The following is a 17,646-nucleotide window of genomic DNA, read 5'->3' on the forward strand; positions in this document are numbered from 1 at the left end:
AATAAAATGAAGACAGATAAGACACCAGACTTGTGTGGCTCTAATTTTCAGACTGTCTTTCACAATTGCCTCAGCAAAACACCACTGGAGCTGCCTGGCTTAGAGCTGAGATTCTCAGCTAACTTGTTCTTCTCTCGTGCAGACCTTCCATCTTCTCGTCTCAACACAGCCAATTGCAAGTTAGCCAGTAGCAATAAAAACAACAACCTGTTTTCCATCATCAGCCACCCCTCCCATTACAAAAAAAAATTACAAAAAAACCCATTTTATTTTCTTCCCTTACGCCAGCCTATAAACAAGGAGTTTTTCTCTGCCCCATGTGCTGTAAAAGAGTTTTACAAACAAAGCTGCCGGTGATCCCACAGCAGCTGTTGACAGGCAGGACAGAGGCTGTGAACTGGATGGCTTCTGCCATATTGCCCTCCTACCTAAACAGCTGGCCCCAAACTGCTTCTCCAGATCTGTCTGACAGCATAGGTGCCTGCTGCTGAACAACTCTGCCAGGGACACTTGAGGGGCCCAGGGGATGTGTGAGAGCTGCACTACAGACCCACAAAAGAAGCCCCTCTCAAGACAGTGTGCAAACTCTGGAGTATCCCACACAGGCCAGTTAACAGAGCAGTCAGCATCCTTAGGTGATGGGAACACACTTTTCATTCATTTCTTTTTTTTCCCAGCCAGAGATACTTCTGTACTTTACCCAAGAGCTCTGAAGCCCAGCAGAGGCACTGTGAAATGAAACAGCCACTTCTGCAACGGGGACAAAACGAGCAGCTTGTTCTTTCTAGTCCAAGCTGCGAGTTTCATATTTCAGCTCCTCCTTCACATTCCAGGCCTGCCCAGGCTTCTCTCCAAAGATTTCAAAAATGGAGCCTCTCACAACTACTTATCCGCTGAAATACTCAATGCCCAAAGCCAGGGTCTTTGTTGTTTTTCTGTCGATGGTTTTGTGTACTGCCATTCTCTGCCTGCTGCAGCTGAGATTTTTTAAACCTAAAATCAAAGATTTTTATTCTTTTGAAGTCAAGGATTCACGAGGAAGGATCATTTCCTTGGAGAAGTACAGAGGGAAAGTAAGTTACAACTTCATTATATCTTTGTCTTGAATCTTCACTGAAAAACAGGTCTCCATTTGTAGGTTAACAAAAAGTTTGGTTACGGGAATTTTCGGCAGAGATTTGTGCTAAATTTGTGTTCTTCAAACAGTAAGCTGGAGAGAAATTTATTTTATCTAGGCCTGCTCCAGGAATTAAGATCTAATAAATCAAGAAAAATGGGTTTTCATGTTCTTTATTGTATATCAGTGTAGCCTAACAATACAACTTGTGCATTTTAATCTTGGTTAAGAATGGTAGCATGTTGTGTTGAATTCTGGAAGCTGATCTAGTAAATATGATTTTATTGCCTGTCCTAAATATGATTTTTAACATGCTTATATTTAAACAAAGCTGTAAGTTTAAGTTTATCCATTTATTGGATTTTTAAAACAGGTTGTCTGAAAGTAAATATCTTAAATCTGCTATCATCCTTATCTGTTTAATGAAATTTTGATCAGACAGATTAAATTTAGCCTTCAGGCAGGAACGATTGTGGTAGTGGGAGATGCTGTTTTAAGACATAATTGTAATCTCTATGCCATCTCTAGGTTTTTTTCTTACTATTATAACTTTATTTCTCTGAAGGCAACTTTGGTTGTAAACGTGGCCAGTTACTGCCAACACACTGACAAAAATTACATCGCACTGCAAGAACTACACAGAGAGTTTGGTCCCTCCCACTTCACTGTGCTGGCTTTTCCCTGCAACCAGTTCGGAGAATCAGAGCCTAGTTCAAGCCAGGAAATAGAATCTTTTGCCAAAGGAAACTATGGAGTAACCTTCCCTGTTTTCCACAAAATCAAGATCCTAGGATCAGAAGCAGAGCCCGCCTTTAAATTTCTAATAGGTAACTGTTTCCTTTTATATATCAAGCTGCCTGTAACCATGGTATTCTCCCTAAATTCCAGTCTGGGTTTGGTTGTCAGGAAACATCATAGTCTTCATAGTCTATGGAGAGAAACAGGCACTCAGCATACAGTTCATCTCATTTCAATGTGGATATCAAAAATCGGTCAGAAGAGTTGTGCCCTGAAAGCATCCGTTTCTTCCCACTGATTTATAAAAACAGCCTACTGTGACCAGCCCAGCTAGAAACATCCCTTTTGTGGATGTATAAACTTGAGTGCAAACATTCCCACCTACAAAACCCCATTTCAAATTACGTGACTTTTGTTGAAAAACAACTTTTCTTGTGGACAAAAATGGAACTACGGGAGGGGTCTTAAAATTACTGGAAGATTTTACATAAACACATGCAGATGAGAAGATTCCTGTTTTAGCAGAGTCATATCTCTACCTTTATGTAAACTGTATTGTAAAGTAGGATTATATATACTGTAGTTATAGATAATCACTGATTTGCATTAATTTGTCTTGTGAACTTCAGGGCCCAGCCTGCAAAACCCGCTCGCACAAATACTCATGTTACAGTAAGCATTTACTGACTTAGAGTCTCATACTCTCACAAGTGAAATGAAATTCTCTTCAGTTGACCAAAAAGCCCACAGACCCAAAGCCAACTTAAAAAGCCTCTCTGAATTCTCCTGAGCTTTGGCCAGGTCTTTGACCCATGCTAAACACTGATACATGAAAGAAAGGGTAATTAGAACATAACCTTCTCTATAACATCATTTTAACTAGAAAATAAGGTAGGAGAAGGCCCAAACCTGTATTCCATCTCCCTGCCCCAAGATAGGATCACATTTACCCAAATAGGTACTACATGTTCTTCTCCAGACTATTACAGTATGAGAGACTCCAAAACCTCCCAGTCTATTCCAGTTCTTCACAGCTCCTCTTGTCAGAAAGCTATTTCAACATACAAATGAAATCTTTCTTACACCACTTAAGTCTGTTGCTTCTTCCCATATCCTCTGTGATACCTCTTATGTACTTGAAAATAATCATCATTTAGGAGTCATTTAAGTGGTCACCATTGTCACTGTAACTGTGTTTCTTCCTACCTCCCCTTAGGCATGTCACCAAAGACCCCAAGTAAAGCCTCATTGCTCTGAGTTGCCTGATGCCCACTGAAATTACTGAATGCACTCTGGAGGTGCCTCTCAGTTCATTATAGAGGAGACTAGAGCACATAGGTACCAGCTGGGTGGGATGAATCCAGATTCTAACTACCAGTGTAATCAGTATCAGACATTAATACCTATACAGAAACAGAAAGGCCATATTCACTCAGTTGGTTCTTATTTGACATGCTGTTCACCCACAAGAAGGAGAAAGATCCTCTGATACTTAAGTATTTTGAAATAAGGTCTTTTCCCACATTCCTCTGCTTCACATGAAATTACTGTGCATCTGCAATTAAAGAAGCACCTGTTTTCTTCATGTAGCTGTTTTGACGATCAGAAGGTTGAACATCTTCATGCTACACCCCCTTGTGGCTGTGACTGCTAGCTACAGTTTGTCCAGCACTGTCAGATAGTCTAGTGCAAAAAGAACCCACTGACAGCATAAACATGGTGCCAAGGCCTTTACACAACTGCTTCTTGCCGCTTTCATAGCAGTAAGGCATTTTGTTGGGCCAGTGCAAGGTTTGTGGCCTCACCTTTCCCCAAATAATGTCCAGCTTCCTATGTATTTGTGTGAGTTATTCATACGCATTAATGAACACTGAAAGAATATTCAGAGATGGGGTTATGTTACTTCAAGACTGACCCTAGATACAACAACTCAGCAAAGATATAATTACTAGCTGGGACGGAGCCTCCGTGACATGAGGTTTACCATACCCATTTGCTTGCCATGGTGTCCCCTTACAGTGATGACATTACAAGTGTAGTCCAATGGCAAAATTCAACCCATTGCTTCCAAGAATCAGTGTAGGGTTCAGCACTGTTCCCCAGTGGACACCTGTTGCCCAGTCAAAATCTCCTGGAGTTTCCTTCTAGTTCTTCTCTCAAAAAGCGATTTCCCTCTAAACCTGTGAGACTCTCCAAGGACAAAGTCGGAGTCAAGAAACTGCTTCTGCCTCCTCTAGGAGCCACATAGTTTCCTGATAGCCCCTTGATCTCAGAAATTATCTTGCCAGGTATTCATGATAGCAAAGGTACCGGTAAGGTTTTGCCTCATGGGACAAAAGGAGCTGAATTAAGCCATCACCAGTATGACTTCCTGCTCCCATTTCACTTCCCCTAAACCGACATAAAACTGGCGATTCCCCAAATGAGTATGCAGCCCTCATATCCTCCTCCCTAGGAAGCAGAGCGTGGTAAGTAGGAACTCTTAAACAGTTTCACAAGAAGGGGAGAGCGTCATTCAATTCCCACTTTTCAGATCATTAACACCAACCAGTAAATCCAGGCCCAGACTACTAGCAAAGAACACAGTGGGATTACTTCAACATAAATAGTTGAAGAATCACTGCAGGGTAATGAAACAATGACAAGTGTAAGTCACTAAAATGATCTGGTGCCATTCTTACAGATTCTTCAAAGAAAGAACCTCGATGGAATTTCTGGAAGTACCTTGTCAGCCCTGAGGGTAAAGTTGTGAAATTCTGGAGACCTGAAGAGCCCATAGAAAGTATCAAGCCAGAAGTAGCATCATTAATCAGGCAGATTATTATGAAAAAAAGAGAAGACCTCTGAAAAAGCCATTCACACTGTGAATCCATTCAACAGCATGGGTACACAGCCTTACTACATTCCTGGGAAATGCTGCTAGAAGCTAAACCATCAGGTGATTTTACTTCTCTTTGGCGTTAGTATTTTCAGCTACACTATGTCTATTAATGTTGGATTGGCTCCTGCAATGGCCTTGAGAACCACTGAGGTTACTGAGAATGGCAAGGCACTCGGTACCTTACAGGGATGGACCTTCAATTTGCATAAAGTTTCTGAATGTTTCTTTAAATTGCTGACAATAGCTAATTACAGTTGTCACCAGCAGGGAGATAGCTAAAAAGAAGAGGATTTGTTGATAAAATACTCAGTATTTGCACAGAAGAGTTTTGTTCCACATCTACCAGTAACAAATAGATTGTGATATACCATTAACACATAATTGTCCTGACTGAAAGACATGGGGCCCAGAGGCATCATACCCAAGTTTCTAGAGACAAATGCAACTGAAGATACCAGCTTTGCAATATCTTCTTGAGGAAGATTACTGAATTGTGAAGCTATCAACTTAGTTGTAAAAAACTGTACACAGAAAATAAAATTATTAAAAGAAAAAAAATTGCAAAAATGTTTCCTTGCCTACTTTGTATTTTGATTAATTTTACATTTCACCTTTACAGCAACACCTTTAACCTCTTTAGCCTTCTCCATACATTTGCACTGCAGTACAGTGCCTCGGCTGTGAGCTCATCTCCTGCTGGACCCCCAGCCTTCTGACCTGGATGAAGGCAGGGCCTGTGTGAATATACATGGCTGCTTACAGCAGGATTCAAGGGGCAACAAAAAACAACAGCCTGGCACTCTAACAGACATCTTTCTGAGACAGTCCAAGACAATGCTCCCCAAGCCATCTACCTCACATCTCTGGAATAAAACAACAGTCTTCAAATAGAGGTAGAAGAAGGGGATGAAGGTTCATGCCTCAAGCCCCGCTCTTCTCACCTTGCAATCTTCCCAATCCTGCATGTAACTACAAACCCATTTCCAGTTCTGTTCCACTGTTCTATTTCAAACTGCCAAGTGTTTTGATTTATCTGTTTGATGAAGGGAGACAGTAAATTGGAATAAGGAACCTCATTCCAACTGTCCAAGTCTTAAAGGAGGGCTGAGAAAATAGAAACAAGAGAAACCAGTGTCTCAGAAGAGTTTTCTATATGAAAAAGGATTGGTAGCAGCAGTGCTGTTCTCTTGTAAGACTAACAGTGACTGAAAATACCTGAAGTGCTTCAAAACATCTTCCAATAAAGATAGCCACTTAACTGTATTAAAAAGGTGAGAAATTCAAAAGCAATTAAAAAGATTTTTTTTTTTCATTCATCTAAGGAATTCATTGAGAATTTCACAGAAAGTCCCTGAAGGGTAAGGACTAAACAGATTTTAAAAGATTGAGTGATGATACTGATGTGGAGGATTAAACAAAGTCACCCTCAATAATGACAACCATCATTTTTGAAAGGAAGTCAAACCTTATGCACGACAATTTTAGCCACTCTAACTGCCAGAGATCAGTTAAGGTCTATGTAAGGGTCTAGTTAGTCCAAATGTGCCTACTGCTAGTGTTTTAGACCAACCTCTGAGCTGTTTGCCATTAGCCCACAAGATGCCACATCCAATCCGTCAAGACAGTTCCTGTTCTTATGCTGAGGTCCTGTGTTTTACTCCAGTCTCCTCGCACATGTACAGTTCCAGCCTTGGGAACATTTAGCGGAACATGTCAGGTGATTTTTGTCACGTGTCCCCACTGCTTTGATGGAACAGGAAGGGAACTGAGATATGGATCCTCTCCCCTCAATGGGAGCAGTCTAGCTTCCACAGAACTAAGTGGCAGGACACAATGTTTTTCCCATAAATGGTGGATGATACCTTTACTTGAAAATGTACATGACTAAAACATGCATGTCCATTCATGTGCACTGCTATAGATCCCTGCTTTTCGTATCACTCAATAAAAAAGGGTAGGTATAAAGAAATGTTGGGTGCTGTTAGTGGAACACCTGAAAGAAATCTATTTTAGTCCCGGTATTGTCTGAGAGTTACTCAGCATGTGGGAAATTTCAAGTTCTTTAAATACCCTATGAAAGATAAACAGCGCAGTATCATTTTCTAGTTTGGAAGGGATCACGAGGGAAGGGAGAGTGCACACCTTGCTTGTGATTCACTCACTAAAGCTCATACTGTTTTTCACAGGATACACTGTAATGTTAAATAACTCAATGCCAGCATTAAGATCAACTATCTTTCCTGGTATTCAGAAATAGCATGGGATATTAGCAAATGAGTGGACAGAATTATTTAACTCACTGCTTCCTGAATTACTTTTACTTCAGATTCCTAGAAAAAGAAAGTTTTGCCTGAGAAAACAGTCACTGAATTTCTTATTTCACCATTTGGTCACAATCCACTACAACCATCTTTGGTAGAAATTTGAATGTAGATACCATTCAGTCCTGAATCTACACAGAGATTGTTTTTCAAAGCTTACTGTTAATTAACATTCCTCCAAAAACTCAGTATGTTTGTATTACTTATTCTTCATGAGACATACCAGCTCTTCCAATGTAATATTTAGGGCAGATCATTGATAAACTAATCACTTCTTTCTTAAAACCAAGTTACCAGTTATCCAGGGTAAAATAAAGCATCTTTAACTGCCAAGTCTACACAGACTTGGAAAGGCAAATAAATAAAATGAAAGTTAGAACACTGTTATACAAGCACGCATTTATCTATAGTAAAAAGCCAACAAAGTACTATGAATACATATTTGTATAAATATCCACTTACAGTTTATGTAGGATATAGCATATAAAAAAATACTAAACTAAAAATGCTATAAACAGATTAAAACCTATTTATTGGATTCTTAAATAACCCCACCAATTTAAAATAAAACTGCCCTCTTAAGAAGGTTAACAGAGTTCAGCCCATGAGTGTTAAAGTTTCTTCAACTCCATTTGAGCATAACCTATTGCATCCTTCATCCTAACGCTTCCTTCATTCCTATTTCATGGTTCCCTCACTCCTTAGGTCTGACATATGCTCATTAACTCCAACAGATACCATTTAACTGTCAGCTCCTCTTTCCAAAAAATTGCCTGGGAGTGCAAATATTCTAAATCCATTTCAGTTGCCAGTTGGACATGTCCCTGTTAATTCATTATGAGAAAATACTTGTTTGCTGAGCCCACGCATCAATGCTCCAGTAAACATTTAGTGGTGTAAGAGAAACATGTTCATATAGAGCCCTGAAACTCTTACTTAATACTTACATAATTTAGTAAATTCTTTAGAAATCAGTTGGATTAGCTGTCTAAGTGTGTCAAACACAGTTACACTTGTTTTTATATCCTACATTCACTCAGTTTGCATAACCTAGCACAGCTCCTTTCAGTCAGGGGAACTAGGCAGGCATTGGGCCCCATACTAGCTAATGATCCAATGAGGTATTTATAATAACAGTGTTTATATTCTTGTCTCAACAGTGATGTGCTAATGTGGCAGTGTAGTCAGTTGCTGGTGTATGAAGAACAGCTAACTAACAATACACTGCCAAATCACCACACACAACACTAGGATCACCGTAATTCTGCAGACCTTCACAAACATTGATGCAATTTCTCTTTCTAGGAGACCTTCACTTTGCAAGGCACATATAGCAGCACCCAGATAAAGCAAATAGTAACAAAGAATTTCTTTAGCATTCTGTAAGTGCCTGAAGTGCCAGGATGAGGATAGACGTAATACTCTGTTGCCTGTGGCAGTATGTTTGATAGAAGCTTCCAGTGTAACTTGAATCAAAAGGATCAGTGTGCTTCCAGCCTTTATTCTTCTGAAGTATAATATTATGTCCTATTCAAATTGTGTCTCCTGGATGGTAAGACTATGTGAAGTTGTTTTAACGTATTTAAACATACTTGCTGTTCACAAGTTATTCTGAGAAGCAAGGGGAGAAGAAAAACTCTGAAGTGAACTTCTCTTTTTTTATAGAATGGAAAGGTAATTATTTTTCAGATATAGCATTCAGGCAGTTAGTGAAAGTGATTTTAAGCCTTTCCAGCATCTAATTACTCAGTTAAAAAAAAAAAAAAACAACCACCAACTTGCATTTACCAAATATCATTATAAAAGATTTAAAAATCAAACTTTAAAACTCATGTGAAGTTTTTAACTGTGCTTCTTTTGCTTTAAGAAAACTTCCAGAGCTTAAAATTGTTTGAAATGTTTGAATTATTTACCTGTTTCAAGTATTTATAATCTTCCTGTTACCTAGGTCTGCTACCTAAAAGCAGATGAAAACCAGAGTCTAAATGATCCAAAAATTCTCACAATTCTTTTGATAACGGTGGATAACGGAAATACAAGATATCGCTGTAATACCAAAAACAAGCCTGACAGTCAAAAAAAGCAATAAACAGGTGGACCCAAAAAATCCTTATACAAAAGTAGTAGCTCTCCATTTTGATGATTAAGGTATGTGGAAAAGGATAGCAACTGCATGTTAGCTGATGTCAGAATTTCAACCAGCTAACATACACTGCCATCCCATCACACACAGATGCCCCACCTGCATTCCTGGAAATTAGAACCCTAGCACTTTCCAAAGGAACCGCCTTTAAACAGCAATGAGCTGGCCCTGCAGCAGGTGACAGTGCAGTAGTGACTACTACATTCAGATACAGCAGCCAGCTAGCAGTACACTGCCTACCAGACACAGAGTCCATGCAGAGTGAGATGTCTCATAAAACAACGTGCCTGGAAACATGTCTTATTTTCTACGTAAATTCAGCATTGCTCACCTGTTTTGAGGTTCATGTTTCATATATGTATATATACAAGTTCAAGCAGAAAATACTGTCATGAAATAAATGGCACAGATAAGTTTCTGATTCAGCAAGACCTGAATTAAAGTAACAGTATAAAACCTATGTGGTTTGGTTGGATTATGACTAGAATCAGATCCAACTGTCCAAAAGGAACTGGATAGTGTTGCAAACAGTTTCTTGCCTTAGCTGTACGAGCACCAGTATAGTATGTTATCTCCACAAATTAATTAGTATCATACACACTTACTTCAGTCCTTTTCTCCCTTGGACATCTGTTTACAGTCACTGTTGGAACCTGGCCCTTAGTCTAGATGAGCCCAGAGTCTAACTCAGTATAGTCAATTTTAGGTTATTTTGAAATTAGAATTATCATTGGTTACTCCATAGTGCAACTTAACTTTAGGTGATGAGCCACGCTGTACCTCCATTTACAGCCATGTAATGGAGGATGCATAAAGATCCCAAGATTCAAGCTTATGGATTTAGGTAAAATTTTACCTCCATCCAGCCTGCAACATCCATTTTGATGGAAAGTCCTTTGAAGTCACGCTGGAAAGCAGCCACTGAGTTAGACACTTTGTATAAACGTCAGTGAGTACCAAATTTGAAGCCTTCCTTTTGCTTCTTAAGAACTGGTCTTAAATCACTCAAAAATAAACGTCAACTCAATACAAAACACTAAAATTAGTTAGTTAGTGTTTGCTAACTAGCATTTAGTAAACACTAAAACATTTACTTGCCTGAGTGCTGGTGTTAGCAGCCACAGAAAAGCATTGGCTAATTGACTTCTGCTTATTCCACAGCAAGAGAAGGCCACCTCCAAGTTCTCCACGATGCTTTTGAATGAAACAATATGGAGTGCAGCTAGCAGCTGTTGACACATCAGAGAGAACAGCCAGCTAACACGCACTGCCAGACAGTTACATTCTGTTGAGTTTTGGCCAGTAGCTCCCCCTCACCCCCTAACCAAATTTTCTTCTCCTAGAGCCCAGTCATTGCTCAATTTAGCAACATGGCTTTTCCCATGCTGTCACTTACATAAAATATTTATGTTGGAGCAACATTCTCAGCATGCTGGTGGCTACATTTCTGTACTGTCATTGTACGTAAGGGCACTGCTCATCTCCTGCTTCAGTATTTTCAGTATGGTCAATTCCTTTTACGCCTTCACCTCCCACTCCACCACTTAGTGTATTGCAGCCTCACCAGGTTTTGTGATCTATGTCAACTCCTTAAGGCACAAGCTGCCTGTATTTTGCCTCTTGCTTACTGTCAAGCATATTGTCAATTAATAGGTTTTCCACCTATGTTCCTACTGTATATGCGAGTTCTTCATTGTCCCTTTTACCTTTACCACCCTCTAAATGTGGACGAGTCAGCTTGCAGTGCCAATAAAAAGACAGCTCTGTAAATCCATACAACCACTTCAATCAGGTCAAGTAACTTTTGCTTTTAAACAGCAAGCAGTCCCTCTGGTGCCAAAGGAGAGAAGCCCACAGGTGGTTTTGATTCCTCCCCTCAACAAATGTCACTTTGCCATAACTTGTGTTTTTCTAACATTTCAGATGCTACAGTTAAGAAAGTGTGATAAGGATTAACAGGAAAGGAAAAAAAAAAATATAATTTGTTTTTTCAAAATCACTTATTTTCGAGAGTTTCCTCCTCTCCCTCCCCCAGAAATGTAAAGAGGGGAACTCTTCAGTGCAGTACATACAGAGGAGTGTGAATGTCTGTGCCTGCCCTTACCTTAGCCGCTTTCTGTAGGCTTTGCTCTCTGCCCCGCTTCAGGTCTTTTCCAAGTGTTCTCATCACTTTCTCCTTGAAAGAAACACAGAGGCACAACACTTAACAAATGTGTGGCTCAGTTTCTTCACCCTAAATCACCCTCCACCCAGCCTTGCTGCTTGCAGGACTTCGCTAGGAGCCACGGCCCTTGGGACAAGGCAGGGCCACCGGACGGGAAGGTGTCTGCCAGGCCAGCTCCTCAGCCGCGACCCTCCCCAGAGCAGCGACAGCCCCCCACGTCCCCACAGGGCACCGTTACCCATAGCAAATCCTCATCCCTCCTGCTCATCCTCCGGGCGTTTTTTTCCAATTTCCGCTCCATCTCCGCCGGGGCTTGCCGAACCCCCCGCCGCCTCAGGCGACGTGACCTGACCTCGAGGTGGGTCCCTGCGGGCGAGACGGCCCATAAAGGGGTAAACGGATGCGCAGGGCGGGTGTGTGGAAGGCAGCCTGCACGCACGGCAACCGACGGAGAAGGCAACTTACAGCCCAGCCAGCCCTCGGGGTGCCGGTTCCTGCTGCACGGGAGGCGGTGCCGGTGCCGGTGCCTCCGCCGCACACCCCGCACCACTCCCCAGCGGCCGCCGGCGCCCTTTAAGCAGCCCGCAGGCGCGGCCGGCGAGGCGGGAATCCGCGGGCAGCGACGCGGCTCGGCCCGGCCCGGCCCGCCGGCGGGACGCAGCGCGCCCGGGCTGCGCGGCGGCGCCAAGGAGCGGCGGTGGCTGGCGGCAAAGGAGCGCGGCGCGGCGGGTCCCGCAGCCCCTGCGGGGAGGGGGGGAAGGCGGAGGAGGGCTGCGGCGGCCGGTGCCAAGCGGCCTTGGCTCGTCCCCGGGGACGGGGAGGCCGCGAGGCCGTCGCCCCGGGTGGCTGCTGTCTGCCCCCGCCGGGACCGGTGGGTCACCTCCACAGGGCCGTGTCCTGTAGGGCTATGGCCATGCCACGCTCTCGGGGTGCCGCTGCCTCGGCCCCTGTCTGGGGAATGGAGCAAGGGCAGCTTCGGCACACTCCACACGCAAAAACCCTCGCATCGGTTTGTTTCTCACTGAGGTTTTTGCCTGCTGCGGGGAGTCGGGCACAACCATGCAGCAGCGGCCTCGGAGAGATGCCTGGAGAGCAACGCCTCGCTGAGGTGTTCGGGCCTGGCTGTCCGAAACTGAGAGCTGGAGCAGAGACCTAACATACGGCACCGCACCTCTGCGCACTGTGTGGTGGCCTGTCCTCCAGCTAAGGTCCCCACAACCAAAAGTGAGCAAAACCTAACCACCACCATGAACAACCAGACTCATACAAACCACCTGCAATCATCTGCTTTAATGTGACAGGCAAAGGCAGAAGTTGTAGGAGAAAGTGTGAAGAATCATTTTGTCCCACCTGTTTATGCAGGTGTTTTATGGAGCGCAGGTGATGGGAATTGTACGAGGCCTTAGGCACTCACTTCACCTGAGAAAACTTGAGCGCAGATTTGGTAGGAAAGAAGCCAAACATGTTTTTGTTGGAAGATAGGTTTTAGTTAAATCCAAAGAGAGAGGAAGGGAAAAGAACGGTTGCCACTACATATACCTTCAGTATTTTTTTCAAAATAAGTTCAGAAGAGTCCTTTTTCAGCCCTTGTAATAGTTTCAAAATTTGGACTGACACCACTTGGGTTTTCAAGCAACAAAAGCTGAGACACACACAGCATGTAAAAGAGCCCATTTTTCCTCTTTCTAACTTTTGGCTCTGAGAATCAACATTAAAAGTGTTATTCTCTAAGAGCAAGAAACAGAGTGCCACTTTCTAAAATGCGCTCAGAGCTTTTTTCACTTTCATACAGTTTCACTTTTTTCCCCCAGGAAAACAGGAGAGATTTTTCTAAGTTTTCTGTTGGAAAAATATTACTTGAACCAAAGAAAAATTGTCCTGAAAAAAGTCATGTAAAGTCCCATTTCCCACTCAACTCTATTTCTATAGCTGCACACGTCACATCCGCAAAAAGACATTCATGTAAGCAAGACGGTGGAGGAGAATATTTTTATTGATGCCTGAGTTATAGGCAATACTTAAATATCAGCTGATAGAGATGTTTTGCCAAATCAAAGGAAAACCATTTCAAAAGTGCTATTTTATTGTCTCACTTCGTATTGCGAAGGACACAGATAAGGACACCCAGGATACAAAGTGGCTGAGTCACACAACACTATTTTAATGCTTTCTGCAAAACAAACAACACCCAAGGCATTGTTAGCGTACCATCACAAAGGATTGTTTGCAGTGCTTTGGTTGTTCGTTTAACTGAATATGAGCTCTTCCTACAAGACTAACGTTCAGCAAGCACGGCCAGCTAGTGCTACCCTGCCTAACAGCAGCTGCTGGCATGCACCGCAAAGCCAGCTCACTTCAATACTCAATGAATCAGCAACACCCAGGTGAAGTGTATTGAACTGTTACCTATCAGACCAGTGTCTGAGCCTCTAACGAAGCTTTTACTCGCACTGAAAAGTTTCTTTCAGATAAGCAATCCTGTAACCATGCAGTTTGTTTGGTAGTGGGAGGAAAGAGGTCGCAGTCTGAGAGCTATATGGTTGTAAATGGGAATAAAAGCCAAAAGTCTTTCAAACTCAAAAAGGTTTTGCTTGAGTGAATTAGAATTAGGATTAATTAATGCAGAGCAAGTCATTAAAGAGTAAATAATGTGACCCGCTGCAGTTGGTGTTACAAGCAGTGATTCCTGCCCATGAACCTTCAACTCTTGCATGCAGGCACCATGAAGTAGTTATGAGAAAAGATTTGGGGGTTTTTCTGTAAAAGCTCCTTCCGAACACTGATTTGCAAGCAGAAAACATGCCGAGATATTGTGTTTGCTAGTAGCCTTAAAATAACTGGATCCTGAAATGAAGTCAGTGGTAAATAAAATCCAGAAATAAGCAGAAGTGCCGTAGGGAAGTCTGAATTGCTTTGTGTTTGTTAAGGAGGATGCATTGGATTGTTAGGCAGGTATTGTAACACCAAGTAGGTCCTTAAAACTCACTTCTTCACTTGAAGCACCTGGTATTTTGGAAATGATGTGGTAGGTAAAAGTTCTGTTGTCACTTAGAAATTGTAACTGAATTTTAAACAAAGGAGTTTTGTTTTAGAAAAGCTGTCCACGGCTAAACGTATCGCTTCTGAAATGCATCTCACTAACGTGTCTTCAAAGTCAAATGAAAAGGTCGTCTTGGTTGTCTTCATTTCTTTCTCACTGTGGACTCATTTTAAGCTCCTCATTATGGAACCTATGCAGCCAATTGCTCAATTATTACACTTACGTACTAGAAACGTGGGTGAATTTTTGTAGCTCACTGTAAAAATATTCCCAAGCCAGTATGTAGAAACGGTGTAGTTTGTCCCCGCTGGCAGCAGATGGTGCTGGTATGTTGTTGCTTGGTACATCCTTGAAAGCTGGTATGCAGGTTCTCAATCCCACAGTATCTTTTTTCTCATCCATTATCCTCAGGGTCTTTTCATACTAATTTGTCAGCATCATCAGACTTTGTAATTTATGGACATAAAATACGAGTTTATAGTTTGAAGGTGAGATTTGGACATCAATAGCAAGCCCCACAACATTGTCAAGGAATTAAGCACTGACTGAAATAACACATTTCAGGAAAAGTTGGATTCACCGCATCCAGACTGCTGAACAAGCACCACAGTACTTGTAGGGCCCAGGTATCTCAGGACATGACAATGAGGATGCTCCTTGCCAAATGATTGCTGACAAGAGATGATGCTAGCTTACACCAAATTCTGGCAAGTAGAAAGATCACAAGAGCTAGTCATAGAAAATTGTCTTAAAAGCAATAGATCACAGGTTGTCTCCATTTCAGTGAAAGAGAGATGTAAGCAAAAGTGCTCTTTATATAAGTTTCTAGATTACCAACAGGAAACTCTTGCTTAAACTAAAAGCCTACTTAGAGAAACCTTCCTGGCTAAGGAGCACAGGGCCCTAACATCGAGGGCATACTGGACTGACTAGTTGTCCAAAGCAGATGTAGTCACTGTCTGTGATACCCAGTTGGATAAACTAAGAAAGGTGTAACAAATTATGTTAAGAAAAAAATGACCCTTTTGGAAGTGTGAGGGATCTGAATAAGATTTACCACAGTTTTGAGTTGCTATTTGAAATAGGTGGGAAAAAATTGTTGAACATATGTTGATGAAAATGTGTTTCCATTTTGCAGTTGCAAAGTAATGAAAGGTTTCTGGAAACTGAGGCCTCTAACCTCCTGCCAGAGAGAAAATGATGTCCCGACTTTGTTAGGTGAGATCTTGAGGTACAGAAACATCTTAATTTTTCTCCCTATATTTCTTCACTGTTCTCTCTAGCTTTTCAGCCAGTATCCCAGAAAGATCCCAATCTTGTTGCCTGCTCAGTCATATCAGTACTCAGGTGCTTCTGAGTTAGAGGAATGGTTCTCACAGTGGTACAGGGCAAACCGTGGGGCCTCTCTAAGTGACTGACAATAGTAGTAGATAGTGGTTCGCATTTATTAATGGGAGCTTTGACCCTCAAGTGTTTCTAACTGCAATGGAAAGCAGAGAAAGGATGGGGAAGGAAGGAATCAGGAAAGTGAAGGGACTCAGTTCACATGGCTGTTCTCTTTACATCATTTCACACTGCAACAAGCAACCATTGTTTAGACTCCAGTATGAAATATTGTTGACCAGGCAACTGGAATATTCTGGCAGTGAACCCACAGCTTCATTTTAGCTGTACAAAGCACGGGTTATTAAGATGTCCTTCAGAGGACGGGGTGGAGGGGGGGAAGTTCCTGCTTCTTTGCTGGGGTTTACCTTAAGCCATGCACTTAACATCTCAGTCCGGTAGTCTGCTCATCAGACATCTCCCATTTCATTTATCTTCGCCAGCACAGTAAAAGTGGTTGTGAACTTATGGGGCGTGAGCTCTGGAAATGACTGTCCACTGTTCCTCCTCGGATGAACTTCAACACCTCAGACATTAAGGAAAATTACATCTTCTACGCAAACAAGCAAGAAAATAAAAAAAAACCCTGAACCTGTTCCTTATGTTGCTGCATTCTGTTGCCACAAGTATGTTGCATTATCTGGATAGACTGACACATGAAAGATGGAATACCATCTTTATATTTTTCTGGCTTTTGTCCATTTGTACCGCACCTTCCCCAGTACTTACATTTCTTTTATTTCCAATGTTAAATTTAGCAATAATGATGAGCCTGGTTGGCAAGCGTGCGTAAGTAGACTAAGGATCTCTAGCTAAGGGAGGAATCGGTGTTGGCTGTCAGTTTCTGGCTTGTAAAAGATTTTTATTGGTTTAAAAACAGAGGAAAAAAACCCAACAAAACACATGCACCAATGGATAAGTGCATTTTAATAAATTATATGACTTTTCATGTAACATACTGTTGACTCCCAGGATTGTCAGTTCAGTGAACAATACAATTCACAATCGATTTCTTCAGCAGCACACTATAGTAATTGCCTGTTTTTGCTGTTCAGTGGGCAGATCAAGAGCTGTGCTGCTAGGTCATCCATCCCAGCCCTTTCTGCTAAGTTTCTCTCTTCAGTGTCTACTCCCTTTTTCTGTGCACATTAAGAATCCATTTCGGCACGCCACTGCTACAAAGACTCTCTCAGTTAAGGCTTCCAACGCGCTGGAATCCCGTGCTAGCTTTGGGGACTGCACACAACATACAACTACATTTTGTTTACCTTGGCAGAACCTCTGGGTTTGTTGCCAGCTGCCAACTGTGTGCCTAAATAATATTTCATCCTGGAATCCCAAGAGTCTGGATTAACAAACTGCCAAAATGCCACTCAGATGTGGTTCTTTCCAAAGCTTCTCTAGCAACTTCTATTGTTAGCACAGTACTTATTACTACATTACTAGTACCAAACTGCTGTAAGTTATTGTAAAATTAAGTTATGCAAAAAGTAATTATAGCTTTGAATAATTATGAATTGTAACTATATCCAAGGCTTCAGGCACCTGTTGTAGATGATTCCTCTCAGGTGGTCTCGGAGAGAGGGCAAGGTTTCTAACGTTCTTACCTGGATAAGGGCAATTAAATATACACCTTAAAAAGCAACTGTCATCTCTCTTTGCAAACATGTTTCAGTCAAGTAATTGCTGGCAGGTTCAGCTCCATCAGCTGTGAGATCCTGAAATTCTGTTGCATTTCCATACCATTTCCTGTGAAAACAAGTCTCTGGTTTCACTTCAGAAAACTAATATTCAGGGAATTGGGTCAGACTATGTTTTTGATATAGCTGAACCTGTAAGCTAAGTTTTCAATTAAAATG

The 17,646-nt window shown here is 41.9% G+C and overlaps 2 protein-coding genes across 3 annotated transcripts in view; one reads left to right on the forward strand and one right to left on the reverse strand.

Moving 5' to 3' along the window:
• Positions 1-14,806, reverse strand: part of CDC20B (cell division cycle 20B) — a 37,260-nt gene extending 22,454 nt beyond the window's left edge. Inside the window, exons 1-3 of the mRNA XM_076362856.1 lie at positions 14,632-14,806; positions 11,603-12,315; positions 11,305-11,376 (exon numbers count right to left, since the gene is read on the reverse strand). Of these exons, the coding sequence (XP_076218971.1) occupies positions 11,305-11,376; positions 11,603-12,315; positions 14,632-14,806 (960 nt within the window). The remainder of the gene's footprint in view (positions 1-11,304; positions 11,377-11,602; positions 12,316-14,631) is intronic.
• On the forward strand, positions 858-5,292 carry GPX8 (glutathione peroxidase 8 (putative)). 2 transcript variants are annotated; one of them, XM_076361996.1, is made up of 3 exons: positions 858-1,073; positions 1,683-1,944; positions 4,539-5,292. In XM_076361996.1, the coding sequence occupies exons 1-3, from the start codon at positions 867-869 to the stop codon at positions 4,700-4,702; spliced, it is 633 nt and encodes a 210-aa protein (XP_076218111.1). In that variant the 5' UTR covers positions 858-866; the 3' UTR covers positions 4,703-5,292. The 2 variants fall into 2 exon arrangements, with proteins under 2 accessions (XP_076218111.1, XP_076218112.1); XM_076361997.1 differs by lacking the exon at positions 1,683-1,944 and having other exon boundaries at positions 4,539-4,698.
• Positions 14,807-17,646: the final 2,840 nt, after the last annotated feature.

Source organism: Aptenodytes patagonicus, chromosome Z, assembly GCF_965638725.1.
Source record: "Aptenodytes patagonicus chromosome Z, bAptPat1.pri.cur, whole genome shotgun sequence".
NCBI lineage: Eukaryota > Metazoa > Chordata > Aves > Sphenisciformes > Spheniscidae > Aptenodytes > Aptenodytes patagonicus.

What these genes read in the sequence shown, in the direction of transcription:
- GPX8 (XM_076361996.1), top strand. Translation starts at nt 867, where the DNA reads ATGGAGCCTCTCACAACTACTTATCCGCTGAAATACTCAATGCCCAAA. An exon ending in TGGAGAAGTACAGAGGGAAA is followed by an intron (nt 1,074 to 1,682) that starts GTAAGTTACAAC and finishes ATTTCTCTGAAG; the next exon opens with GCAACTTTGGTTGTAAACGT. An exon ending in CGCCTTTAAATTTCTAATAG is followed by an intron (nt 1,945 to 4,538) that starts GTAACTGTTTCC and finishes CCATTCTTACAG; the next exon opens with ATTCTTCAAAGAAAGAACCT.